This window comes from Gigantopelta aegis, unplaced genomic scaffold (assembly GCF_016097555.1).
Source record: "Gigantopelta aegis isolate Gae_Host unplaced genomic scaffold, Gae_host_genome ctg2703_pilon_pilon, whole genome shotgun sequence".
NCBI classification, from domain to species: domain Eukaryota; kingdom Metazoa; phylum Mollusca; class Gastropoda; order Neomphalida; family Peltospiridae; genus Gigantopelta; species Gigantopelta aegis.
The window spans coordinates 1-23211 of NW_024533002.1; the positions used below are offsets into that span (position 1 = coordinate 1).

General features: G+C 32.5%; 1 protein-coding gene and 3 pseudogenes across 1 annotated transcript; 3 read left to right on the forward strand and 1 right to left on the reverse strand.

Moving 5' to 3' along the window:
• Positions 1 to 2757: 2757 nt before the first annotated feature.
• On the forward strand, positions 2758 to 6137 carry LOC121391589 (annotated as a pseudogene).
• Positions 6138 to 6326: 189 nt separating this feature from the next.
• On the forward strand, positions 6327 to 14180 carry LOC121391590 (annotated as a pseudogene).
• A 1052-nt stretch (positions 14181 to 15232) lies between these two features.
• On the reverse strand, positions 15233 to 16169 carry LOC121391591. Its single transcript, XM_041523168.1, has 3 exons — positions 16036 to 16169; positions 15502 to 15788; positions 15233 to 15351 (listed from the first exon to the last, which is right to left on the reverse strand). The coding sequence occupies exons 1-3, from the start codon at positions 16167 to 16169 to the stop codon at positions 15233 to 15235; spliced, it is 540 nt and encodes a 179-aa protein (XP_041379102.1).
• A 901-nt stretch (positions 16170 to 17070) lies between these two features.
• On the forward strand, positions 17071 to 22963 carry LOC121391593 (annotated as a pseudogene).
• The last annotated feature ends 248 nt before the right edge of the window (positions 22964 to 23211 follow it).

The following is a 23211-nucleotide window of genomic DNA, read 5'->3' on the forward strand; positions in this document are numbered from 1 at the left end:
AGCTCTTGTCTTTACCTGGAGGACTTCAGAATTATGGTATAAAGTTTCCTTTATAACACATCAGCTTTGTTATGTGGATTGAAGTCGGAAGTTGTGGATTTGTGTACCCCCAGTTACTATCTAAGAAGAGTTATTTGTTCAATGGTACAAACATAGGGACCAAAAATAAGTTAAAGGTCGGAAAAGACAATATAAAAAAAAAATTGGATTATTTTTAAAAACTTTAAAGTTTTGTTAATAGGATTGAGTGTCTTATTTTTTCTTTACCCCAATTTTTGTTTAAATTTATAAATTTTTTTTGTTACTGTAATCACCTTGTTGATTAAAAAATAGCACAAAAAATGGTTTATCAAATGTTTATTGATCTAACTTTAAATTTGTTTATTTATTTATGTTTTAAAATAGAAATTTCCAAAATACAAGTATGAATTTTTTGTTGTCAAATGTTATTGGGAAATTAAAGTTTAAATGATGATAAATGAAAGGAAAACATTAAACAATATGTACAATAATATATAATTAATCCTTTTCATTATACACCGATTAAATTTCCAATGTACTTTTGGTTTTTCTATTGTAGTTTCATTTTAAGTGTTATTGGGATTGTGAGAGTCTTATGGTAGCACCCTAATGCACCCAATAAGGAATCATCCTTTTTTCCCTCGGGCAACCCTTAGAACCATGTTAAGAAGTAAAGGCCAGATAATTCCTTACTTTTGTTATGCTACCCATGTTCCATAGCAATGTTATTGAATAAAAACCAAACGAATCCGTTTGTGTTATCCATGGAAACAGATAAACACTATCACATACCCCCAAAAACCCACCAATGAAAATACGAATATTTATAATAGAGCGGATGATTAATATACATATTTTAAATTTCTTTAAATATCACACACCAATTGTTGTTCATTTTAATTTCTTTTATTAATTTGTCTTTGTTTTAATTTAAAACGAACTAATAAAAAAACTTAAATTATTATAACTTTTCTTCGAAATTCCATTAATACTTAATAATAGTCCTGGAGTCATCCCTTACTGTCGTGTATATTAACAAAATGTTAAACCATGCTTATACAAAACCAACCTTCTTCGCAAATTATTCAACATTTGAAATATTCCGTTATTTTGAAAATTCAAAAGTTTGAAATACACTTTGGGGCATGTTCAATTTAGGAAAATGTTTTACTAATAAGGGATGGCTGCAAAAGCTTTTCTTACCTATTCCTTAGTTTTAATCCTCACCTTTTCTTATGGGTTAAACTTGAGCTGAAATCGAATTTTAATAAACTCAATGGTTTTGGACAACCGAGGAAATGCAGATTAGCTGCTATGCACTTCCAGTGGTTTCCTTCTTTCTATAATACTTGAACAGTTTTGAAAATTTTATATTTTGACCATAATTCAAAAGAGTATAATTTGGATATTCAACTTTTAGGAAATTTTTTAATTAACAGAACCTAATAATGGACTTTTGAGCTGGACAAAAGTTTTCCTATTTCCCTTAAGTATTTACCCCCTTTTTCCTTATGGGTTCAACTTGTACGAAATCGAATTTTAAAACATCTAATGGTGTTTGAGACAACTCGAGCTGAATTGCAATAATAGTCCTGCTATAGGCATATCACTGAGGTTATTAAAAAATGAATTAATACGGACGGTCCTTATTCATTATTTTTTAATTCACCAACCCATTCTGATTATTTGTCAGTTGTGCTTGTCCGTTTACTTGTAATTAGCTTTGACTGACGATTATCTAAATAATATTAAATCCTATTCAGCGACTGCAGATGATTTATCCCCGAATTACAAACTGGAAAAGGCATGGCTTGGTTTACTGATGAACTAATTGCGTACAAATTTGCTGAATTAACGCAATTTACCATTAACGTATATTTATATAACCACTTTATCATAAGCCAAAAAGTCATTTTCAGTTATTGGCAAAACAATTTGGAAAATTTATATAATATATATATATAATCATAACTTTATATTACTATGGTATATTATCTGTATGTGCATGCACTATTATAATCACACTATTAAAGTGATTGTTTTGCCATTACTAAAATTGCATTAAAGAACATTGTATTGCTTGTCCATTTTTATATCTTAAGTAAGATAGATTTATATGACTCCTGTATGTTTGTGATAATATAATTGATTAAACAATTGTAGATATAACTCAATTTCCAATACGGTATGGTGACTTGTTACTAAAAATAAACCTGCCTGCTACCAAAGATCGTTACTTATGCTGACAAGCGCTAAAGGTAGGATACATGTCTCAGCCCTTTTTCTCATCTAACATGATATTGTATAGACTAAGAGTGGTAGTCAAAAATCTTGAACTTTCCCTTCCCCCTAGGACGGGCCATTCCATCTTGGAATGCTATACCATTGTCACAGCCCCCATGCTGATCCTCTGTTAACATAATAACCTGAAGATGTTCTGTCTTCATAAAGGTGAAAATGTGTGAAATCCAATATCCCAAAACGCTCCTGAATTTTATGTCACATCCGAAGAGACTGTTAGTTCAAAATTATCTTTTTGCACACATCAAGCAATAGCTCTTAAACTTGTGTATTTCTGGCTTATAAAGTAATCGGGTGCTCGACGAATTTTTTGATAACCGCAAATCCTCAATAACGTACCAACGTGTAAGTCCCTTTTCTGTATACACAATAACTGCTAGAAACAAGTTTGGACATTGATGACATTAAACAAAAATTTAACTCTTCGTTTTGTAGATAATGAGCAACAATGTCGTTGTGGGGCTTATTTTACGGTCGATAATCTTTCTTTGTGTCTTTGACAAGAAGATTGGATATAGATTCCTGGAAAGAAGATCAAAGAGGTGAATACAACAGGAGAGCTGCAAACAATTGTAAAAGGAATGACAGTAATCTATGCAGGCTATTCCTGACAAAGATAAAGTAAGCATGCATTGCTCCTTGTTATGGTAAAATTTCTCACTCAGGGTCAACACATCCAGTTTTTGACAATGCATCTGCGATGTTTTCGCAAGATTGTTTGACAACAGTGAAACTAGCCTTCAAATCATTCCTCTTCAAGTTCAACAACCTGCCTCTTACTTTTTTTTGATGTTAGTGCACTCAATTTAGGAAAGAAGAAAACTACACAGTCACTAAAGCAATTATGGCTATGATCGATGAACTGCACGACATTACCCTAAAATGCAACTCTTTATACAAAAGATACCTCAAAAACAATACAGGGGTGCTTCAACAAGTTATGGAATTTCGAGAGTTGTCAAACAGTATGAATCCCAACTTGTTTAAGTAGACATTGCCGAAGTGCACACTAGAGTATGCAGTGGAGAGTTGGAAAGAAAGTCCACTGCAAGAGTTTGCTCTCAACAACACCAAACCTCTGTCCTTTTTCATTCAGAATCTGTCTGCTTGCTGAGAACAAAGAAAAGGAATTGAACACGTGGATCGATTATGACTTCACCTCAAGAAAATTCCAGTAATGTACTTTGTACATGTAGTCATGAAATAGAATTGAGTATCCTATAGCTATGACATGCAATTGTTATGTATGCATGTAGGATACAAGTTAGCATATAATTGACTGTGTTAACAATTATATGGAAGTTTATTCAATCAATAGTTTTTGTCCAAATAAGTAATGTAACATTTTTAAAGCCACTCTGACCTAAATAAATCGCTTCAATTATAGTAGAAATATATGTCCCTTTTGCTTTCAGTTGATGCCATGTCATGTATTATAGTATTTTGATAATTAGTTCTTGCATAGCTATATTAGAACTATAAAACAGTACTTTAGGTTCTTGATTTGATAACACTACAATATTGTAATAATTAAGACAATTGGTGATAATTAAGACCAACTATGGCACATATGCGAAATGGTTCGTTTACTAAATGTTTGTAGTGTAAAAACTATTTTATTTTATTAGCTTACAAGATGTACAGTAACAAAATTAAAAGCTTTAGTGTTTGGCTATTTTAAATATCTAATATATTTTTTGTTTTCCATTTTATAGAATATAGAATTCATACATTCGTTAGATGATTTGAATGACATGTTAGGGTAATGAGACTATGATAGCATTGTCAGCTTAGAATTCACAATATCTGATCAGAGTAATGACACACTACATCTAATGTCTGCCTAACTTGCATTCTCAATCGTCAGATTATGGGGAAAGACTTGTTCAAAATCTTGGATGGAGGATGAAACACTGAAAGCAGAATTACGATCTATTGTGAAGCCAGTTTAAAAACGTTGGCTACTGGTCCTAGTGAACAAGGAAAAAGAAATTATTGTTTCTACCTGTAGTAACTTTAAACACTCTGTGAAGCAGTTGCAGTGATTGTCCAGTATTTTGAAGGCAAGCCTATGAGTTTTCATCAAACCAGCCCTCCTGGTGAGCCAAAGTTTAAAGAAGTATCTTCAGAAAATGTTCAAGTTTACTGGGAGGAACCTCAAACTGGCAGAGAACATGTAGAATCATATATGTGTGTCATCAATCAATCAAATAAGGAATTCTTGGTTTACACAAGAGATTGATGGTTAAACAAACATTATGCTACTATTGAGAATCTAGAGAAGATAGTACTCTTTACAACTTTAAAGTGCAGGCTAAGACCAAATCTGGAATGTCTGAAGAGAGCAAAGAAAGTAGTATTAAAACCAGTCCATACCTAGAGCTCCTAGCAGCAGGAAAACCATTGTGTAAGAAAGTTACACATGAAAGCGTTCATCTTGTGTGGACAAAGCCAGATCAGGAGCACATTCTGGTTCACAGTATGTTGTGCATTATAAGGAAGATAAACAAGGAGTAAAAGACAGTGGAGGAAATAGAAACACATAGTGTTAGTGAAGAGGTTTTACGTTAATAGGCTACTCTGTAACATCATATCGTTTTAAAGTTTTTGCCAAGTATAAAAGAAAGTTGTCTGCACCTAGTGATGTTTAGCGATCCCATATCTACTACAAAAGAAACCACTTAAAATCCACCATACGAGACAGCTCATGGTCGTATCGTATTAGTATGGAGGAATACCCAACACTTCATCACTTAAGCCAAAAGTATACACAAATGACAAGGCAGAATGTATAGCAAAGTCCATTAGGTAGTTTGCCAAATTGCCGTCATTGTCAAGAGGAGAGTTTTACTTAGTGGTTGGCGCAACAGGTGCAAGGTAAGAGCACACTTATCAATGCAATTACCAATTATGTACTTGGTGTAAAATGGGAAGATAATGTTTTTCGCTTTCAACTTGTATCCAATGAGAAAGGAAAATCTCAAGCGCATAGTCAAACAGAGTTGATTACTGCCTATACTTTTCATTGGGCAAAATGGACATTTCCATTCAATTTACTCTCTAACAGTAATTGATACTCCAGGCTTTGGTGATACACGTGGCCTTGAGCGAGACAGCATATTACCTACTCAAATCACGGAATGTCTTTAGTGGTTTCCTGTAAAGATGGCATCAATCATTTTGCATGATATAGGATTTGTTACACAAGCTTCACAAGCTCGCTTAACTCCAACACAGAGGTATAATATTCCACTCAATTTTATCCATTTTTGGCATGACATGAAAGACAATGATTTCAGTAATGGCTACATTTGCAGATGGGAGGAAAAACTTCATGTAACTGATGCCATTAAAGAAGCAAAAGCAAATCCCCCTTTCAATAGAGCTTTCGTTTCAACAACTCTGCTCTTTTTCATCAAGAAGGTGGCAGTGAGATGATGAATGCCATATTTCTTTCCAAAATGTTTTGGGATATGGGTGTCCAAAAGCTTTGGAACATATTCCTTCATTTGCAAAAGCACAACCAGTCAGTCTTCAACTCACTTTCGTGAAGTATTAACAATCGCCATCACTTAGAAGCCATACTTGGAAGGGTGCACATAAGAAATAATGCTGCTTTCGCAAAATTGCTGAATCCGTCAAGAGGAAACTTTTTTACAGAAGCACAAATCGGACATTTTAGCAAATGTAAAGACTTTACTTATAAAGTTAATGTATCAAAAGATAAACTATTGATTGATTACTTGGGAAATGTCACTAACTGTCTGACGGTTTGCAACAAAACATGCCATTACCCCTGTTATATAAACAGATGATAACGAAAAATACAAATGCTTTGCTATGGAGAATCAATGTTAACCCACTCGCAGTTTGTGAGCTTTGTCCAGGAAAATGCTCTTGGAGATGTTCATTTTAAATCGTCCATATCGTATTCGAGACTTTCAGATGACGTAGAAACCCGTACCATTGCAGATCTTAACGAACGCTTATGATCAAGCAATAACATGGACAAAATAAGCATGAAGCCATGGTTCTATGCCTTAGAAGACGAGATGTAAAAAAGCGTTTTTGTAAATTTTGATTGCTATGTTCACAGAAGGTTCGTGAAAATATCAGAACCATTAGATGAGATAGCAACTTTCAAAAAATCCGCTTCCTTGATTTGCATCATCTTGACAATCTGATTGAAGGTAGAAACAAAATGGAAAAAAAAAGGAAGGTTATCTTGATCGTATAAAGTATTTTAGTAGAGCAAAACAACAAGCTCAATTTTTGAATCAATGAAGAAAATAACTGATAAAACATGGGAGTAGTGAAGGTCAGAGTTTAAGAATTACCTGCTTCAAACATGTAGAAGTAGTATAATACTGTCACTTTGAGTGTTATGAAGAAGTGGATTATCCATGTTACCAGTCTTTGTTGATTGCTGGGGAATCATATGGTAAAGAAGAACTTATTAAATTACATTATAGGCAATTGGGCCCATATTAACCGTTTATGTCAGAGGATTTGAGTCAACAATATGCTTTTGGTAATAGCAAGGTGTGAAAAATAAGGGGGGCGTACTTCAGGTAACAATTTACGTACATTACGGCATAGACAGAAAACACATCCGTGTTCAATAATTTTTTTTATTAACACTGTGAAAAACACACGATGCTGTATTATATCTATTTGGATTTTTTTATCCACACATGTCAATATTTATTTTTGAATTAGTGTATAGAGATACTTTTTAAATACACATTTTCCATGCTTTTAAAGTATCACACAGTCCGTTGAATTCAAATTAGAGTCAGTGGGTGTGTCACAATATGCTATTCTTAAGTGAAAAAATAATAGACACTTTTGGGGACTATGTCCTTCTAGATCTTAATAATTTATAGTGGACACTCCCATAGTTTGTTACATGGCATCGCAGTAACCCAAGAGACTGCTGCGAAGTACAACTTGTTATCAAGAGTTTTGTTTTGGTAGATAACCTTATTTATAAATTTCTAGCTGATTTGATAATCTACTTTTACTTGATTTAGCTGGTTAGATTCTTTGTTCTGTATTGGAGTTAGAAGAAACCTTAAATAACATGATGTATATCCTTGTCCTAAAGAGTTTAATCACACTACCTTCATGACAAATTCACTAGGTTTGTCAAGGATACTGACTGTGACAATAATGAACTTTAACGAAATTATTGACTAAACCTCAAACATGATTTTGTTTATGGCATTTCATAGAGATACGCATAATGTGTTTGATGACAAGGTCAAGGAGACTTGTCGCATTTTCTACACTACACTTATTGTGGACTGTCGCATTTGACTACTCTATGAAGTGCAGTTGGTGGAGAATACTAGTTCAATTGATTGCCATATCAGTTGGGGTAAAGTTTCTCTAAGTAATTATTATGTTGGCTTCCTTGCAACCACCATGCATCACTATAAAATTGATTAGTTGATTTAACCATAAGAGAAGCTACTGCTTCCTTGTTACTACTGCAAAACATTAGAAGGAAATAAATTACATTATGCATTATATATATATAAACTATTGTCTAATGATGTTTGAAGACATGATTTGTCATTAGTATGATAGTAATAAGAACTATGGGGCGCCGTTCGTGTCAAAATTGGAAAATTTTCATGATATAATAAATAAGTCATTATTTATTAAAATATATGGAAGCCTCAGACAGACATTCCAATTTCAATATAATGGGGTTATACGGAGTTTTAATATCCGTCTTCGACTTCCCTAAATAATAGATCTACAATATACAACCAAAGTCAGGGACCCAACATAACTGGAAACATCTCACTGACGCTCAATTCTAAGAGATGGCTTGTAGTACTCACTCTGCGTTTTATTAAGTAACAATAAAAAGTAAATCATAACATGTTAAATGTACCATTGAATGAATTTAATTTTGACACAAACAGCGCTCCATAAATAAGAAGTATAGATCAACAATAATTTGATAAATAATGACTTATTTATTATATCATGATAATTTTTTTCAATTTTGACACAAACGGCGCCCCATAAAGAACAGGGTGATGTTTACTATACTTCTCAGTATCTCATTATGTATTATAAGCAGTAATAATGACCTAGGTTTGGTTAAATCAACAATCCATATTTATAATGTTATATGCATTGCTGTATTATATGAATTGTGAAATGAGATTTAATATTGAAATTCTCTTGGAAGCTAAGCATGCTAGACTACTTTTTGTTCAATGGCAAAAGTTTCCGGCCCAATAGCAATAATTTAATATTAAGGTCACCAAACAAATATATTATAAACAAATTAAGTACATGCTATAATAAATTATAGAAATAAACTAAATTCTAGAAATAATCTAAATAGGTTACAGAAATAAAATGATAAAATGATTAAGTGATTTTAGTTGCTGGGTTACATCTGGAATATAAACAGTTGAGATAAGAGCAGACAAGAATTTATTTAATTACTAGGAAAGGGGATGTTTTGCTAGCAAGTTGTTAATATTTTTGTACAGCAGATTATTGTTGTATTAAGATAAATTTCATTATTTGTCCTAGTACTAAATTTCTAGTTATAACTTTTATTTATAATCTTTTTGTATGTAGACACTATTGAATATATCAATAGCTATCTTCTTGGGCAATTTATCAGACTACTTCTTCATAGAGTCACCAACTAAGTCTGACACAGTCAATGCCTATTTATTTGCTGCTGGTATCATATATGCAGTATATGTGTATCTATTGCAAATCATATTGGGTATTACTTTGGACAAGTGGTTTCTTTGGTGTTAAGGATATCTCTATTAAATGCAATCTATGACAAAGTGAGAAAGGAATAAAGAGATGTTTGGTGATGTTAGGAGTTGTGTTATTGCCTACTTTGATAGATTCACTTTATTGTTTAGATTTTATCTTTAACACAAAAATCTATTGGTACAATAGGAACTGGACATATCATAAATTTAGCATCTAATGATGTTCATCAAATGGATGAAGTAAGTATACATATACTCATAGACTTTAATATTAATTATTTTATTTTCAATAGATGTTTCACTTTTTTCGCAAATGTAATAATATCTCCAATTGCTCTAATAGTTTTCTCTAATTTTATTATATAATGAAATTGGTTATGCTGGATTTGTTGCTATTGTTGTAATAGTGCTTGTAGCACTTCTGCAAATCTCAATCTCGAGATTGTTTTCAAAATTGAGGTAGTTTTTCTTGTCATTTTGGTATATTTACTTGACTTATTTTTCAACTAGATTAAAGGTATTGACAAAAACAGATAAGAGAGTCAAAGTGATGAATGAGGTCATCAGTGGTATTAGAGTCATTAAGATGTATGGATGGGAGTATGCATTTCACAGACTAGTCAGCAGGTTGAGACAGTATGTATACATTTAATTGACAATATAATATAATGGACTCTTTCTAGTAAGGAACTTGTAATGAATATGAGAGCTATGGCTATAAAGAACACTACAACTATCATCAATAACATTTATTTCTCCATTGACCCAATTTGCTTTATTTTCAACATTTGTTGCTACTGGTGGAGAACTAACTCCCAGAAAAATTTTTCTTTCTATCTCTATCATTTCAACCTTGAGGTTGGCTATAATTGATACAAGTGTACGTGGTGTACTCAACTTTGCACAAGGTTTAGTTGCTCTAAAGAGAATTAAAGTAAGTTTCCATTATAATTAAGAAGTTAACATTGTTATTAGGTTGTATAATTGTCTAGCAATTCTTGTTAATTGGAGGGACTCCTCTAAATAAAAGTAAACACAAAAATTTTAATCATTTAGAATCTCCAATGCTTCAATGTAAAGTACATTTCTTTACTTTTGTGTTAATTTCAACCTGGCAGTATAATAATAATTATTTATCTACAGATATTTATCAAGTTAATAAGATATTAAGTGGGATAAATCCATTATATTGTGTTAAACAAAATGATGTTGGAATTGTAGCTGACTCTCTTACTGTCTCTTGGAGTAATGATGATAATCCTGTGTTAAAAAATATTTCATTTACAGTAGATAAAGTGAGAAATTAAACTACTGTCCTTACATTTCGTTTGCTAATAATATTCATTAGACTTGTCCCTTGTTAGCTGTTATTGGACCTGTAGGATCAGGAAAGGTATATTTTTTTGAATGTAGTATATTTAAACTCATTTCTCATTTGTTCAGTCTACTTTATTACAATGTTTACTTCATGAATTGACTCCTACCAGTGGATCAGTAGCTGTTACTGGATCAGTAGCCTATGCCAGTCAAGAGCCATGGATATTTTCTTCTACATTGAGAGATAATATTCTATTTGGACTACCTTTTAAACCAGATTTTTATAACACTGTTATTGACGCTTGTGCTCTTGATAGAGTATGCTAATATATTATGCTAAAATGATATAACTGATCTCTAATAACAGGATTTAAGTCAACTTCCAGAGAGAGATTTGACATTAGTTGGAGAGAGAGGATTAACACTTAGTGGTGGACAAAAAGCTCGAGTTGGGTTGGCAAGGTAACTTATTAATAATGTCTATTGATTACAAGATGTATGGTCTATGTCCTTTAGAGCTATTTATCGTCAAGCTGACATCTATTTATTGGATGATCCTCTGAGTGCAGTAGATGCTGCAGTTAGTAGACATATCTTTGAAAGGTTAATGATAGCTATATATATTATCATATTTATATTATAAACAGATGTATTTGTGATTTACTCTCTGAGAAGTGTATAATTCTTGTAACTCATCAATTACAATATGTTCTAATGTGTCCATTAGTATTATCTCTAAGAGATGTAAGTGAAAGTGTTATGTTATTGTAAGAAGTTTAGTTTCACAAAGCCATCATTAAATTAAGCACAGAATAATATGTATGTTCATCAATGTACTTATAAATGATACAGCATTATGTTAATATTTGTCTAGGAAAGATGTTGACATATGGTCCACCTAATAATGAAGTATTTAATATCAATAGTGATATTATCAATGGATTAAGACATAATCAAGATGAAGTAATACAGAAACAATACCAAACTGGTAATAACAAACAAGATTATAGTGTAAGATTTAATTTTTCTAGTAGAGAGTGTTGATACTTCATCAAATAATGAACATGTAGGCATACTTAATTCATATATTAATTGTGTATCATGATAATTCTGTTGTAGTCTCTTATGCCTGTGGATTTATCAGCAGCTGAATCTGAAGAAGAGCGAGCTCATGGCAGGATTACAATGAAGACCTATTATCATTATTTCATAGCTGGTGGAGGATATCTCTTTACTATAATTGTCATATTGCTTTTTTTATTTACTGAGGTTTGCAACTGAAAAGCAGCCAAGCTAATAGGGTGGTTCATTTGTTATATATTATATAGGGTCTTGTTGTGGTTACAGATTGGTGGATATCTAATTGTAGGGACTATTTAAAAACTTTTTAAAAATATTTTAAAAATTTTTCTGCTTAGGGCTGGGTGTTCTGATGTTGAAGTAAACAGTACATCTTCAATATGTTCACTGGATACCAATGGACATATTAGTATTTATGGAGGATTAACTGGCTTATTGATAGTGATGGAATACTTCGTTGCTTATTGTTTTTAGTTCTTGTCCTAAGAAGCTCACAGGGTTCTTCACAACAAAATGTTTTAAAGCTGTCCTTAGAGCACCTGTCCTTTTTTTTGATACAAATCCTATTGGTAAATGCGATATGCATTGCTCTTAGTATGTTATCAGAATAAATGTATGTCCTTTTTGTATTAAGGGTTAATGGATAATGTCAATCAAAGTAATCATTCTGTATCTAAATAGGTCGAGTGCTAAAACAGATTTTCCAAAGATATAGGATTTCTTGATGACCTACTTCCAGTATCAATGGCTGAATATCTTATTGTATGTTTAACGTTAAAATTATATTGAATTTTATGATGCTTGTAGACACTTGTAAGATTGTTTGCTATAATTATCACAGCAGTTGTGGCTAACTTTACATAATCATCATAGTAGCTTTTATATTAACTGTTTTATTAATTCTTCGATGGTACTTCCTCAAAACATTTAGAGATATAAAGAGATTAGAAGCTTTAGGTAAAGTTTTTAAAAAATCAAGTAATGATTGTTTTCTGTTATTACAGCTCGTAGTCCAGTATATTCTCACATATCAGCTACTCTACAAGGACTTCCAACAATCAGAGCTTACTCTATGAGATCATTAGCTATGGATCAGTTTCATCTTCATCACAATGAACACACTGCAGCTTGGTACTTGTTTCTTGCATCATCAGGTAAGTGTCATTATAAAAGTAGATCAAAATAATTATGATTATTACATCTCTCAAGGTGGATTAAGATACGAGTTGATATCCTCTCTATAATTTTTATATCAACAGTGACTTTATTGTCTGTCTCTCTTAGTGCAGGTATAATTACAACAGATATGTAGTTGACAGTTTATTTATTGATGTTTAATCATCAGATTTTGATTCTACCTTAATTGGTCTGTCATTGACATATGTGTTGACAATGACTGTATATTTCTATTCCTGTATGAACGAGAGTACTAATGTGGAAGTTTAGTAAGTGAATTATGATAGTAAACTAAATCTCCATATTATAATTAGATGATATTGAAGCTCTAGTGAGTATGAATTCAAATAATATATTGATTTATTATAATTACACTTATAGATGATATCTGTTGAACGAGTATTGGGTATGGTAAATTGGAATCTGAAGCATCTTTAGAAACTGTCCCTCCTCAACTTAAACCATCAGAAGAGTGGCCCACACATGGATGCATACAGTTACAAGATCTAGTCTATAAATATTCGACAAATTCACAAGAAGTATTAAAAGGAATTTCTTGTTGTATTGAATCAACTGAAAAGGTAAGCATACACAATACACATAGATTTACTTGTACTATGATAATGTATCTAGATTGGTATAGTAGGTCGTACTGGAGCAGGAAAGTCTTCTTTAATATCAGCACTGTTCAGATTAGCTGAACCACAAGGTAGTCTAATAATTGATGGAGTAGATTGTCTTCAGTTAGGACTACATGATGTGAGAAAGAATATATCTGTTATACCACAAGTATGTCTCTTTGAAATTTTAGTTACATAATTAATATAATATTTTTGATTTTTTTATTGTTGTAGGATCCTGTTGTGTTCAGTGGTACTGTTCGGTATAATCTTGATCCTTTCAATAATTATGATGACAATAGTCTATGGACTGCAATAGAGCAAGTACTTCAGTCTATTAAATTTTTGGCACTGTTATATTTTTATTAGGTCCAGTTAAGATCAGTTATTGAATCTCTTGAAGGACAACTTGATGGGATAGTAGCTGAAAGAGGGTAGTAATTTCAGTGTAGGTCAAAGACAGCTCATCTGTTTAGCTAGAGCTTTATTAAGACACAATAAAATATTAGTATTAGATGAAGCCACTGCTAATGTAGATTTAGAGTAAGTCAATAGTTGGAAGTAGTCAATGTATTACATGTTGTACTATATAGAACTGATGCTATTATCCAGCAAGTGATTAGACTTCATTTCTCTGAGTGTACTATATTAACTATAGCTCATCGTCTTGACACTGTCATGGACTCTGACAGAATTATGGTATAAAGTTTCCTTTATAGTACACATCATGCTTTGAATTATGTAGGTATTGAAGTCTGGAGAGTTGTGTGAATTTGATGTACCTCACCAGTTACTATCTAATGAAGAGTCTCATTTGTTACAACTGGTACAACATACTGGACCAATAAATAGTGAGAAGTTAAAGGATACGGCAAAAGACACTATGACAAGAAAAGAAAATTAGATTAGTTTTACTATAGAACTTTCAAGTTTTGTTCTCAATTATGATATATTGATGTGTCTTATTTTTTCTTTTGCTCCAATTTTTGTTTAAAATTTATATTTTTTTAGATTACTGTACATCACCATTTGTTGATTAAAAAATCAGCATCAACCAATATGGTTTATCTAACATGTTATTGATCTAACATATCTAACATGTTTATTTATTCATGTTTTAAAATAGAAATCTACCAAAATACTATATAGTGAGTGTAATATTTGTATGTCAAACTGTTATTAGGGAAATTCAAAGTCTTATAATGTACCTTGTCACAGCAAATATGGACTCTTGTGTAGCAGTTTGTGGCTGCACAAACTATTCATTGGATTCACCAAAATTTTATTTGCTAACAAAGATGCCCTACCCTTCCTTGTTACTACAGTGCAAACATAAGAAGGAAGTAGACTTTATTGTGCATACAGATTAAGGTGGCTATTGTCTAGCTAATGAGATGTTATACAGAGTGTCATGACTCTATACAATGTCTGCTTAATTTAAAATATAACAATCATAATCTTTAATAGGTGGCCATATAATTTGCTAAACATGAACCTGATGCATTTATTGTAATAGACTAGTTCAAGGTTCTTTTCTAATTCATAGGAATAACACAAGTTCATTGCCTTATATTCTCACTAACATTCATGTACTAACTCATCTCTTTATTGAATTCAATTTGTTAATATTATCATGATGTTGCTAAGCAACCCTAAATTCAATTTTAGTTTCTATATTGTAAACAAACGTGTTACTAAACTACATGTATCAACAATCTAATTTTCAAAATAAACACACACAAATGTTTATGATGACATAAATCATTTATAGCTATTTTAAGGAAAAGCATGTAAACAATATATTGTACAATATTATACATGTAATGCCTTGCTTTCATTATACACGTGATTACATTTTAAGTAAAAGCGTGTAAAAAATATATTGTACAATATTATACATGTAATGCCTTTATTTCATTATATATATGATTACATCTGTCAGTGATACTTTTGGTTTCATTGATTTATTGTGAAGTCATTTTGCCCTCTAGATCTTGTCTGAATCCATGGACCTAAATAGTCACTGTAGTGTCTGCGAAGTATTTGTTTGACAGACTGATACTCACTAGCTAATCCTTTAATGAAAGCATAACTGTCATTGCCAGTAAAACATAGTTTTGTTATAGGAATACCACTTTCCATAATTTTGTGTGATAAAGGATATTGAAACAAATATAACCATTTCTTCAACATTTCATGCTTACAGAGACGAGAAGGAGACCCACCTTGAGCACAACCAATAGAGGTATCAATCACTTCCAGCATTACACCTTCCCACCAGTTCAAAGAATATGATGAACTTTGCTTAGCTTGTTCATATGTAGAAGTGTTTGCTTTCCCAACCAAAGGTGCTGATGCCCTGTATGATTCTGGAAAGGCTTCATTTTCTTGAACAGCTTCAACACGAACATACATAGCTCTTGCCATATGTTCATAGTTGTAATTTTTGCCTACAACAATTGACTTAAAGAAAATAGGCTTAACAAGAGAGAGAGGAGACTTCCCTGTACACCTGTTTACATTCCATGAAGCCATCTTATCACTACAAGACATTATCACCATACGGTGATCATTTTGATGTCTTTCAGCTAACACAGATCCTTCTCCCTCATCAATTTTACATCGGACTTACCCCTTTTGGTTCGTCCTGTGTGTCCATCAGGTTGTACCCCCAAGCCAATGGGCATAAAAACCCTTGCATCTCCACAGGGTGCAGTACTGACATACATATGAATGAGATACCATGCTTGATAATGTACTTTCCAGATGAAGGTGCCAGTTGAAATATAGAATCATTCGTGGCAATTTTCAAACAAAGGCTTAGTTGTTGGTAGAGATATCTCTGAAATGCACGCTTTACAATCACTTCACCATGACAATCATTTACTGTCATTCCGGGGATCATATTTCGACTTGAAATGCATTTTTTGTACAGTACCTAATGCAACCACATTCATACTAGTGTCTCCACTACCCCTTTTCTTAACTACAATAGCAGCTAAAACTTTACGCATTGCTGCTGCATTCTCTCTACTAGCTGATACTTCATTGTATTTCTTCTCTACTTTCCTTTCTATCTCGTCTGCCTCACAGCTATCAATTGTAGTGACGCATTCCTTCAAATGATTTAAAGCCATCACTGCAACTCCTTTCTTAGTACTTCTTTTGTTGATTCTTCCATCTTGTTCAAATTTACGTCCCCAAACTTTAACTTGATAACGAAAGACCGTTGATTGTCTGCGAAAACACGTTGAAGTAGTCCTGACCCACAGTTATAAACTTGCGACAAATCTTCACAAACTCCACACCTGGGTAGTTTTGTTCCAGTTCTTGAACTGGATCCATTTACTTTCTAGGATTCAGTCCTCCTCCACAACTAAAGTTTAATTTATGTTATGATCAGGGGGAGTGGCTGGTTATGTCTAATTACACAGAGGTTTGAGGAGAATACTACACATTCCAAGAACACCATATAGGAGGTATATTAGTTGATAACTGCTTTCAATAAAGGTTTTTGGTTGTAATGTACATCTTACTGGATAAGAAGATTTGGATTGTTGACTGTTTGTGTCAGGGCAACGAGCCTAGCTCTTACTAAATGTACATATCTTAAATTTCTATGAACATTCACAAAGACAGTGTTTGTTATGTTGTCAAAAAATGTTCATGATGTGTGTGTCTTTGGTTGTACTCCCAAATTAGTTAATTTTTATTGAGAAAGTGTGTTTTAATAATCTTGGTTTATAATATTGTATTATATATAGTATTATTATAGGATGAGTACTAAAAATGACATGTATCAAGATGCAACGAGGATTTACATGGCTGGTATAGAAGCTGTGAAACCTGCTAATCTAGTTAGACAAGCTGTTAAAGTTGATAAAGGAAGTAATGCTGTTTCTATAAATGGGAACGAATATCAATTAAACAGGTATGTGAATAATGGACATGTATCCACTCCTTTGTTTAATACTATGTACTACTATTAAGGGTACATAATGTTAACAAGATATATGAACAAATTAAATTTAAGTTGTGAACAAATTAAAGTAAACAAGTCTATTATCATTTGGTCCGGGACATATTTATAGTCCAAATTATATAATATATTTATATTATAATACATTTTTATTTATTATAGTATGTTTGTGCTGACTTTTTAATTCTTCAAGCTTATTTACAATTTATCACCAATCTCGATTTTAGATAACTTCACATTCCATGCATATCACAAGGTTTTAAGTCAGTAGACAATCATGCTATAACCAAGTTTTAAATCAGGTACTAACCAAACTTTACCTGATATCCATATTTACTTGCCAAAGACACAAACTATATTATGACATAGGTAGCACATATTCTAGCCAGTATCAGGAACTATAGTGTCAGCACGAGTTAGGGGTTAGAAGTCTAATCTCATCCTACATAGTTTGGTCCTTGTTTGCACTATATCCTTCACAGTTTGTAAGTTGTTTATAACTGTTACATTTTTAATGTAATGAGATGAGAAAAAGTTATAACGATGTTGTTATTTCTATTAATAATACAATCTACTTCATACTCCTTAAAATGTCTTTTAGTAATAGTTCTTCCATACAATCCATAACAACACGATCATAGTCAATGCGATACTTGTTAAAGAACCAGAGATTTGAACGACCCTCAAGTATGGAAGATCACTAACACTAAGTATACAAATGTTATGTATTAAAATGTCTCTCAATACAAACTGTATTATCATTTACTAAACCATATTGGTGATGATACTGTAGGCATACGCACACCTTTCTTTAATGTACGAGGATTACCTGGAGCATCTTTCAGTATATTCAAGGTAGCAAAAAAAGTATTCTTCAGCAGAATGGACATATTGTAGACGTTTCCTTAGAGCAATTGCTCTCTTGTCAGGTGACTATAAACTTGACAAATTCTCTACTCAATGCACTGTTAACAGATGATGCTGACTTGTATACAGTCAGATTTATATGGTATAGGACCTAGTCGAGTACTATTAGTTTTTCTTGCCCTGCTTTTATACCATAATCGATTATATATTGCCTGATGCTTCTTATTTAAAGCATTCACACCCCTTGTCATGATATTAGTACCATTCATCTTTATAAGGGTATCTACCATTTCTTTGTTGGTGACTAGAGGTATTTCTGGTGAGTTAAGAGTTACTACATATCGCGCCAATCTGCTGTAGTTTTTAGCAAGATCTTTTAAACAGCTTAAATGAGCATCTAGAATTGATACTGATCCATAAACAATATATACTTGTTTTGTAGATATAAAGATGTTATTGGAACACTTTGTAAATTGTCTCAGTCCATCTTTCCACCATTTTGGCGACTTTTTATCAATATGAATGCAGTATATGTTATGTGGACGATACAAGTACTTGAGTAGACGAACATGTTGTAGTAAGAATTTCTGTTTGATAATATATGGGCATTTGAAAAGCTAAAGGAAAGTTTCTTTCTTTTTCAGATATGTAAAAGTTATCCATGAAATCTGTCTTGATGTGTTGGCAATTTTTTCAGTGACTCAATAGTCTCAGTGTCCTTGGGAGGTCTCCAAGAATTTAAAAAGTGTCTAATTCGCTGTCTTTCTTCCTTATCTCCATTAAACAATCTTTCACAAGTTGCATTTATCACTGGATTGAGTAAGAGAGGTACACGGTGATAGTCCTGACATCTAGGGCTAACTGGCCATGGGTGAAATTGCGAAACGATCAAGCAATCCTTTTTGTAAACCCAGATTGAGTGACTGCGATAAAAAAAGCAAAAAGTTACTGTCAACACACTTGCTAAGGCAATCAATCTTCCAATAAATTGTTTTCTGCTTCCAACAGCAACACAGAAGAATTTACTGACCATCGCCATATTGTGAACGTAATGTTAATCAGGCATGCCGTAGCAGTGCCTAAATGATATTATTATCATTCATACATTGACTGATAACATGTTATGTAATAATGTAATGAACGTTATTGAGATCATTTGTCTATCTAGTACCGGCAGACTATAGCTAGACCTAACCAGAGGGATGCCCCGGATTGTCTATTCAAATGTACTGGCAGAAAACCAATAAATATCTCACTCAAACTGATCGAAATATCTTTCGATTCCTTGCAGTAGTATTTCTTTCTATGATAATCCCTTCATTATGACGTAGTTATAGGTTAAGACAAGGTTTCTAAGGATCACAGACACAATTAGTCAAATGTCCGATTTGTTTCATCTGCCTCTATTTTATTGTTCACAATGGAACAATTCCAAGTTCCCAGCTACTGTCCTGTTATTGCTTTATTTAATTAGTTATTAATTATGAATAATAATAATATTTTCATCACAGTATATAGTAACATTTTTTGTGAGCTAGTTAAAACATGGAACCTCATGCATTGCCTTCCAGCATGCTACAGCTTTTTGTTATTGACTATCAAAGCACATGCCTTTTGAAGTTAATGTGTAGGGATGGGTAATATCGGTCCAATACAAAGAATGCAATTAAGATAGTAGGGATGGCACTTGCATCATCCCTACATAATAGCATAGGTGGATATTCACCAAGTACACTGCAAATAGTGGTGTGTCATTTAACATCAATTTGTTATTTCAGACTCAAATCACTCATTAGTTATGTAGTAGTGAATAAGATACCTATAAACAGATACAGATCTACAATATGCATACACATATAATTGTTTCCTCATACTTGTTCCATAAGCTATCTAGACTAATGACCCTATTGTATACAACACAGTACAATTAAGTATCCATAATATTATTTAATATATAGCCATATGCATATATGGAATTTAATTGAATTTGAATCCATATATATGGAATTGAATTGAATTTGAATAATATTAATATGGATTCAAATTCAATTCAATTCCATATATATGGATTCAAATTCAATTCAATTCCTTATATGCATATGGTTATATATTAAATAGTTAATGTATGCTAGTACATCAAGTGTATAGCCATTATATCTGATGGTTTTCTTAGTAATTACTTCCATATAGCTAGTTTTAGTGTGTCACAATTCCATAAATTCCATCTCCAAAACTCAGTAAATATACTCAACAACCTGCTAATATACAGCATGATATATAGAGTCATACTCATATATGAAACTCATATAACAACTTCATATGTTAAAATGACATATCACTTTTAGCAGTGATATATCTAAACCACTTAAGTAATATCAGTGATATATTGTTGTATTCTATGCCTGTGTTATTTATTATGTAGGAATGATGCATTTGCCATCCCTACTATCTTGTTTACATTCTTTGTATTGCACTGATGCTACCTGTTTTTGAAATGTTTTAACAGTGGTATTTTCGCAAATCATGTCACAAATGTTTTGACAGAAGTGGTCCCCTTTTCACAAATCAGGTACAAAATAGTTTTGACAGAAGTGGTCCTTTTTCACAAATCAGGTCACAAATGTTTTAACAGTGCATGGTATTTTACAAATCAGGTCACAAATGTTTTGACAGAAGTGGTTCCTTTTCACAAATAAGGTCACAAATGTTTTAACAGTGCATGGTATTTCACAAATCAGGTCACAAATAATAAAGAAAACAAAGGCATTTTCCAACAACTACACATATTAATATTTCATATTCTAAAAATAATCAGTCAACAATATTTTTTATGTGATATCAATGAATTTGTGTAATTCATATAGTATCATCTAATAGTGTATATAAAATGTACAACACTAGGTCTAAATTATGGCAGTTGGTATATGTTAGACACAGGAAGTCATACTTTAATATGTAGTTATACTTTGCCTTAGTCCCTGACCCTAAACCTAACACCTAGATGTATTCATTTTGCATTGAAGTATATCCATTTCCTGTGCTGTAAGAATATAGTTACTACTTAAAATTATTTTACTTTAATAATATATAATTAATGTGTTTGTTTTTTTGTATCAGTAACATATATCTTGTTGGTTTTGGCAAAGCTGTGTTTGGAATGGCTATAGAGCTACATTCATAATAGGAGAGCATATCAAGAAAGGAATCATAAGTATTCCAGTTGGAACAGTTAGCACTGCTCTTCAAAGCAATGCAAAAAGTGTTCAACCTTTTTTGAAGGACGAGAGAATGAAGTATGTCTTGGTAACTTTCATTACACACACGCTGTCTTCCATTGTATTAGGGTTTTTGAAGGTGCTGCACATAATTTACCCAGACATAACTGCAGAAGAAAACAGCTAGGAGAATCTTCCAAGTAGTCAAAGAACTGGTGAAGATATTTGGTTTTAGCATTAATTTCAGGAGGAGGTTCTGCACTACTACCTTTACCAGATTGCATTAGTCTTCAGGACAAGCGAAAGGTATAGAATACGCATAGACTTTATAACCCAAATGTATATATGTAACAGCATATGATCTGACATGAACAAGTCTGAGGAATTGTATGGTACAGCCTCACATACTAAGTCCTTTGAGAGGTCATAATCTCACATTACTGAGTTTATAAATGAATGTTATCACTTAAGATGAAGACAATACATGATATATACTTAGTGAATTTCTTGTTCCTTTTGTGTGTACAGACTATAGAATTATTGACAAAGTCTGGAGCCTCAATACATGAAATGAATGCTATAAGACAATGTCTTTCTCAAGTGAAAGGGGAAAATTAGCAGCTGCTGCCTATCCAGCAAAGGTACAATTTAATACAGTAAATTCAATATTAGAATTGATATACATCTATTGTGTCTTATTATAAAATAAATCATTAAATTTTTAAATTTATTCTCCTTAGTTAATAGGTCTGATACTTTCTGATTTATTGGTGATCCAGTACAATATATTGCTAGTGGCCCTACAGTACCACAGTCACTGGATCATACACTCATAAAAAGAGTAATAGAGACATACTGCACACAAGTAAGGTAGAACCATTACCGAACCAGTGTTAAAGCAAGTTTTTGCAGGCCTCAGCCCAGCAGTGTAATTCATACTGAACATGTACATAATGTAGTGATTGGAAATAATGCTATGGCAACAAAAGCTGCAGCTGAAATAGCAAAGGAATGTGGTTATGATGTCATAGTATGGTCACATGCTGTGCAAGGAGAAGCAAAAGAAATTGGTAGATTTTTTTTGCAAATATTACATACAAAATATGGCTGTAAAACCTGTCGATTTAAAGTCAGAAGTAATGAAGATTGTGTTTCCTTCTCAATACCTATCACTGACCTGGCTTACTAACAGGTTGTCTTGCTGTCTCTGGTTCCTCTCAGAAGATATGTCTAATTAGCAGTGGAGAACCAACTGTGACTGTACAAGGGCTGGATTGGGAGGCAGAAATCAAGAACTTGCCCTGTCATTTGCAAAATATATTTATGAGCTAAGATATCCAACTGTAAACACCAATTGATAGCTGTCTTTCTAAAGCTCTGCTGGCCTCAGTTGGTACGGATGGTCAAGATGGACCAACTGATGCAGCTGGTGCTATTGTAGATATGTGTACATGGGAACAAGCAATACAACAACAACTTGATCCAGACTCTGCCTTAAGTTGCAATGATTCCTACAATTTATTCCGTAGCTTGTCTAATGGCAAAAATCATGTTAAGACTGGCTTAACTGGAACAAATGTTATGGATATACATGTGTTATTAATCAATCATGATGTACAAGCTTAATCATTGCTATATAAATAAATGCTACATTATTAATTAAATATTTTTTCCATAGTCAACAAATTAGTATTGTTTTTGTTTCAATAACTTCTGTTTCTTGTCATAGTTGTCTTTTGCCATATCCTTTAACTTCTCACTAGTTATTGGTCCAGTATGTTGTACCAGTTGTAACAAATGAGACTCTTCATTAGATAGTAACTGGTGAGGTACATCAAATTCACACAACTCTCCAGACTTCAATACCTACATAA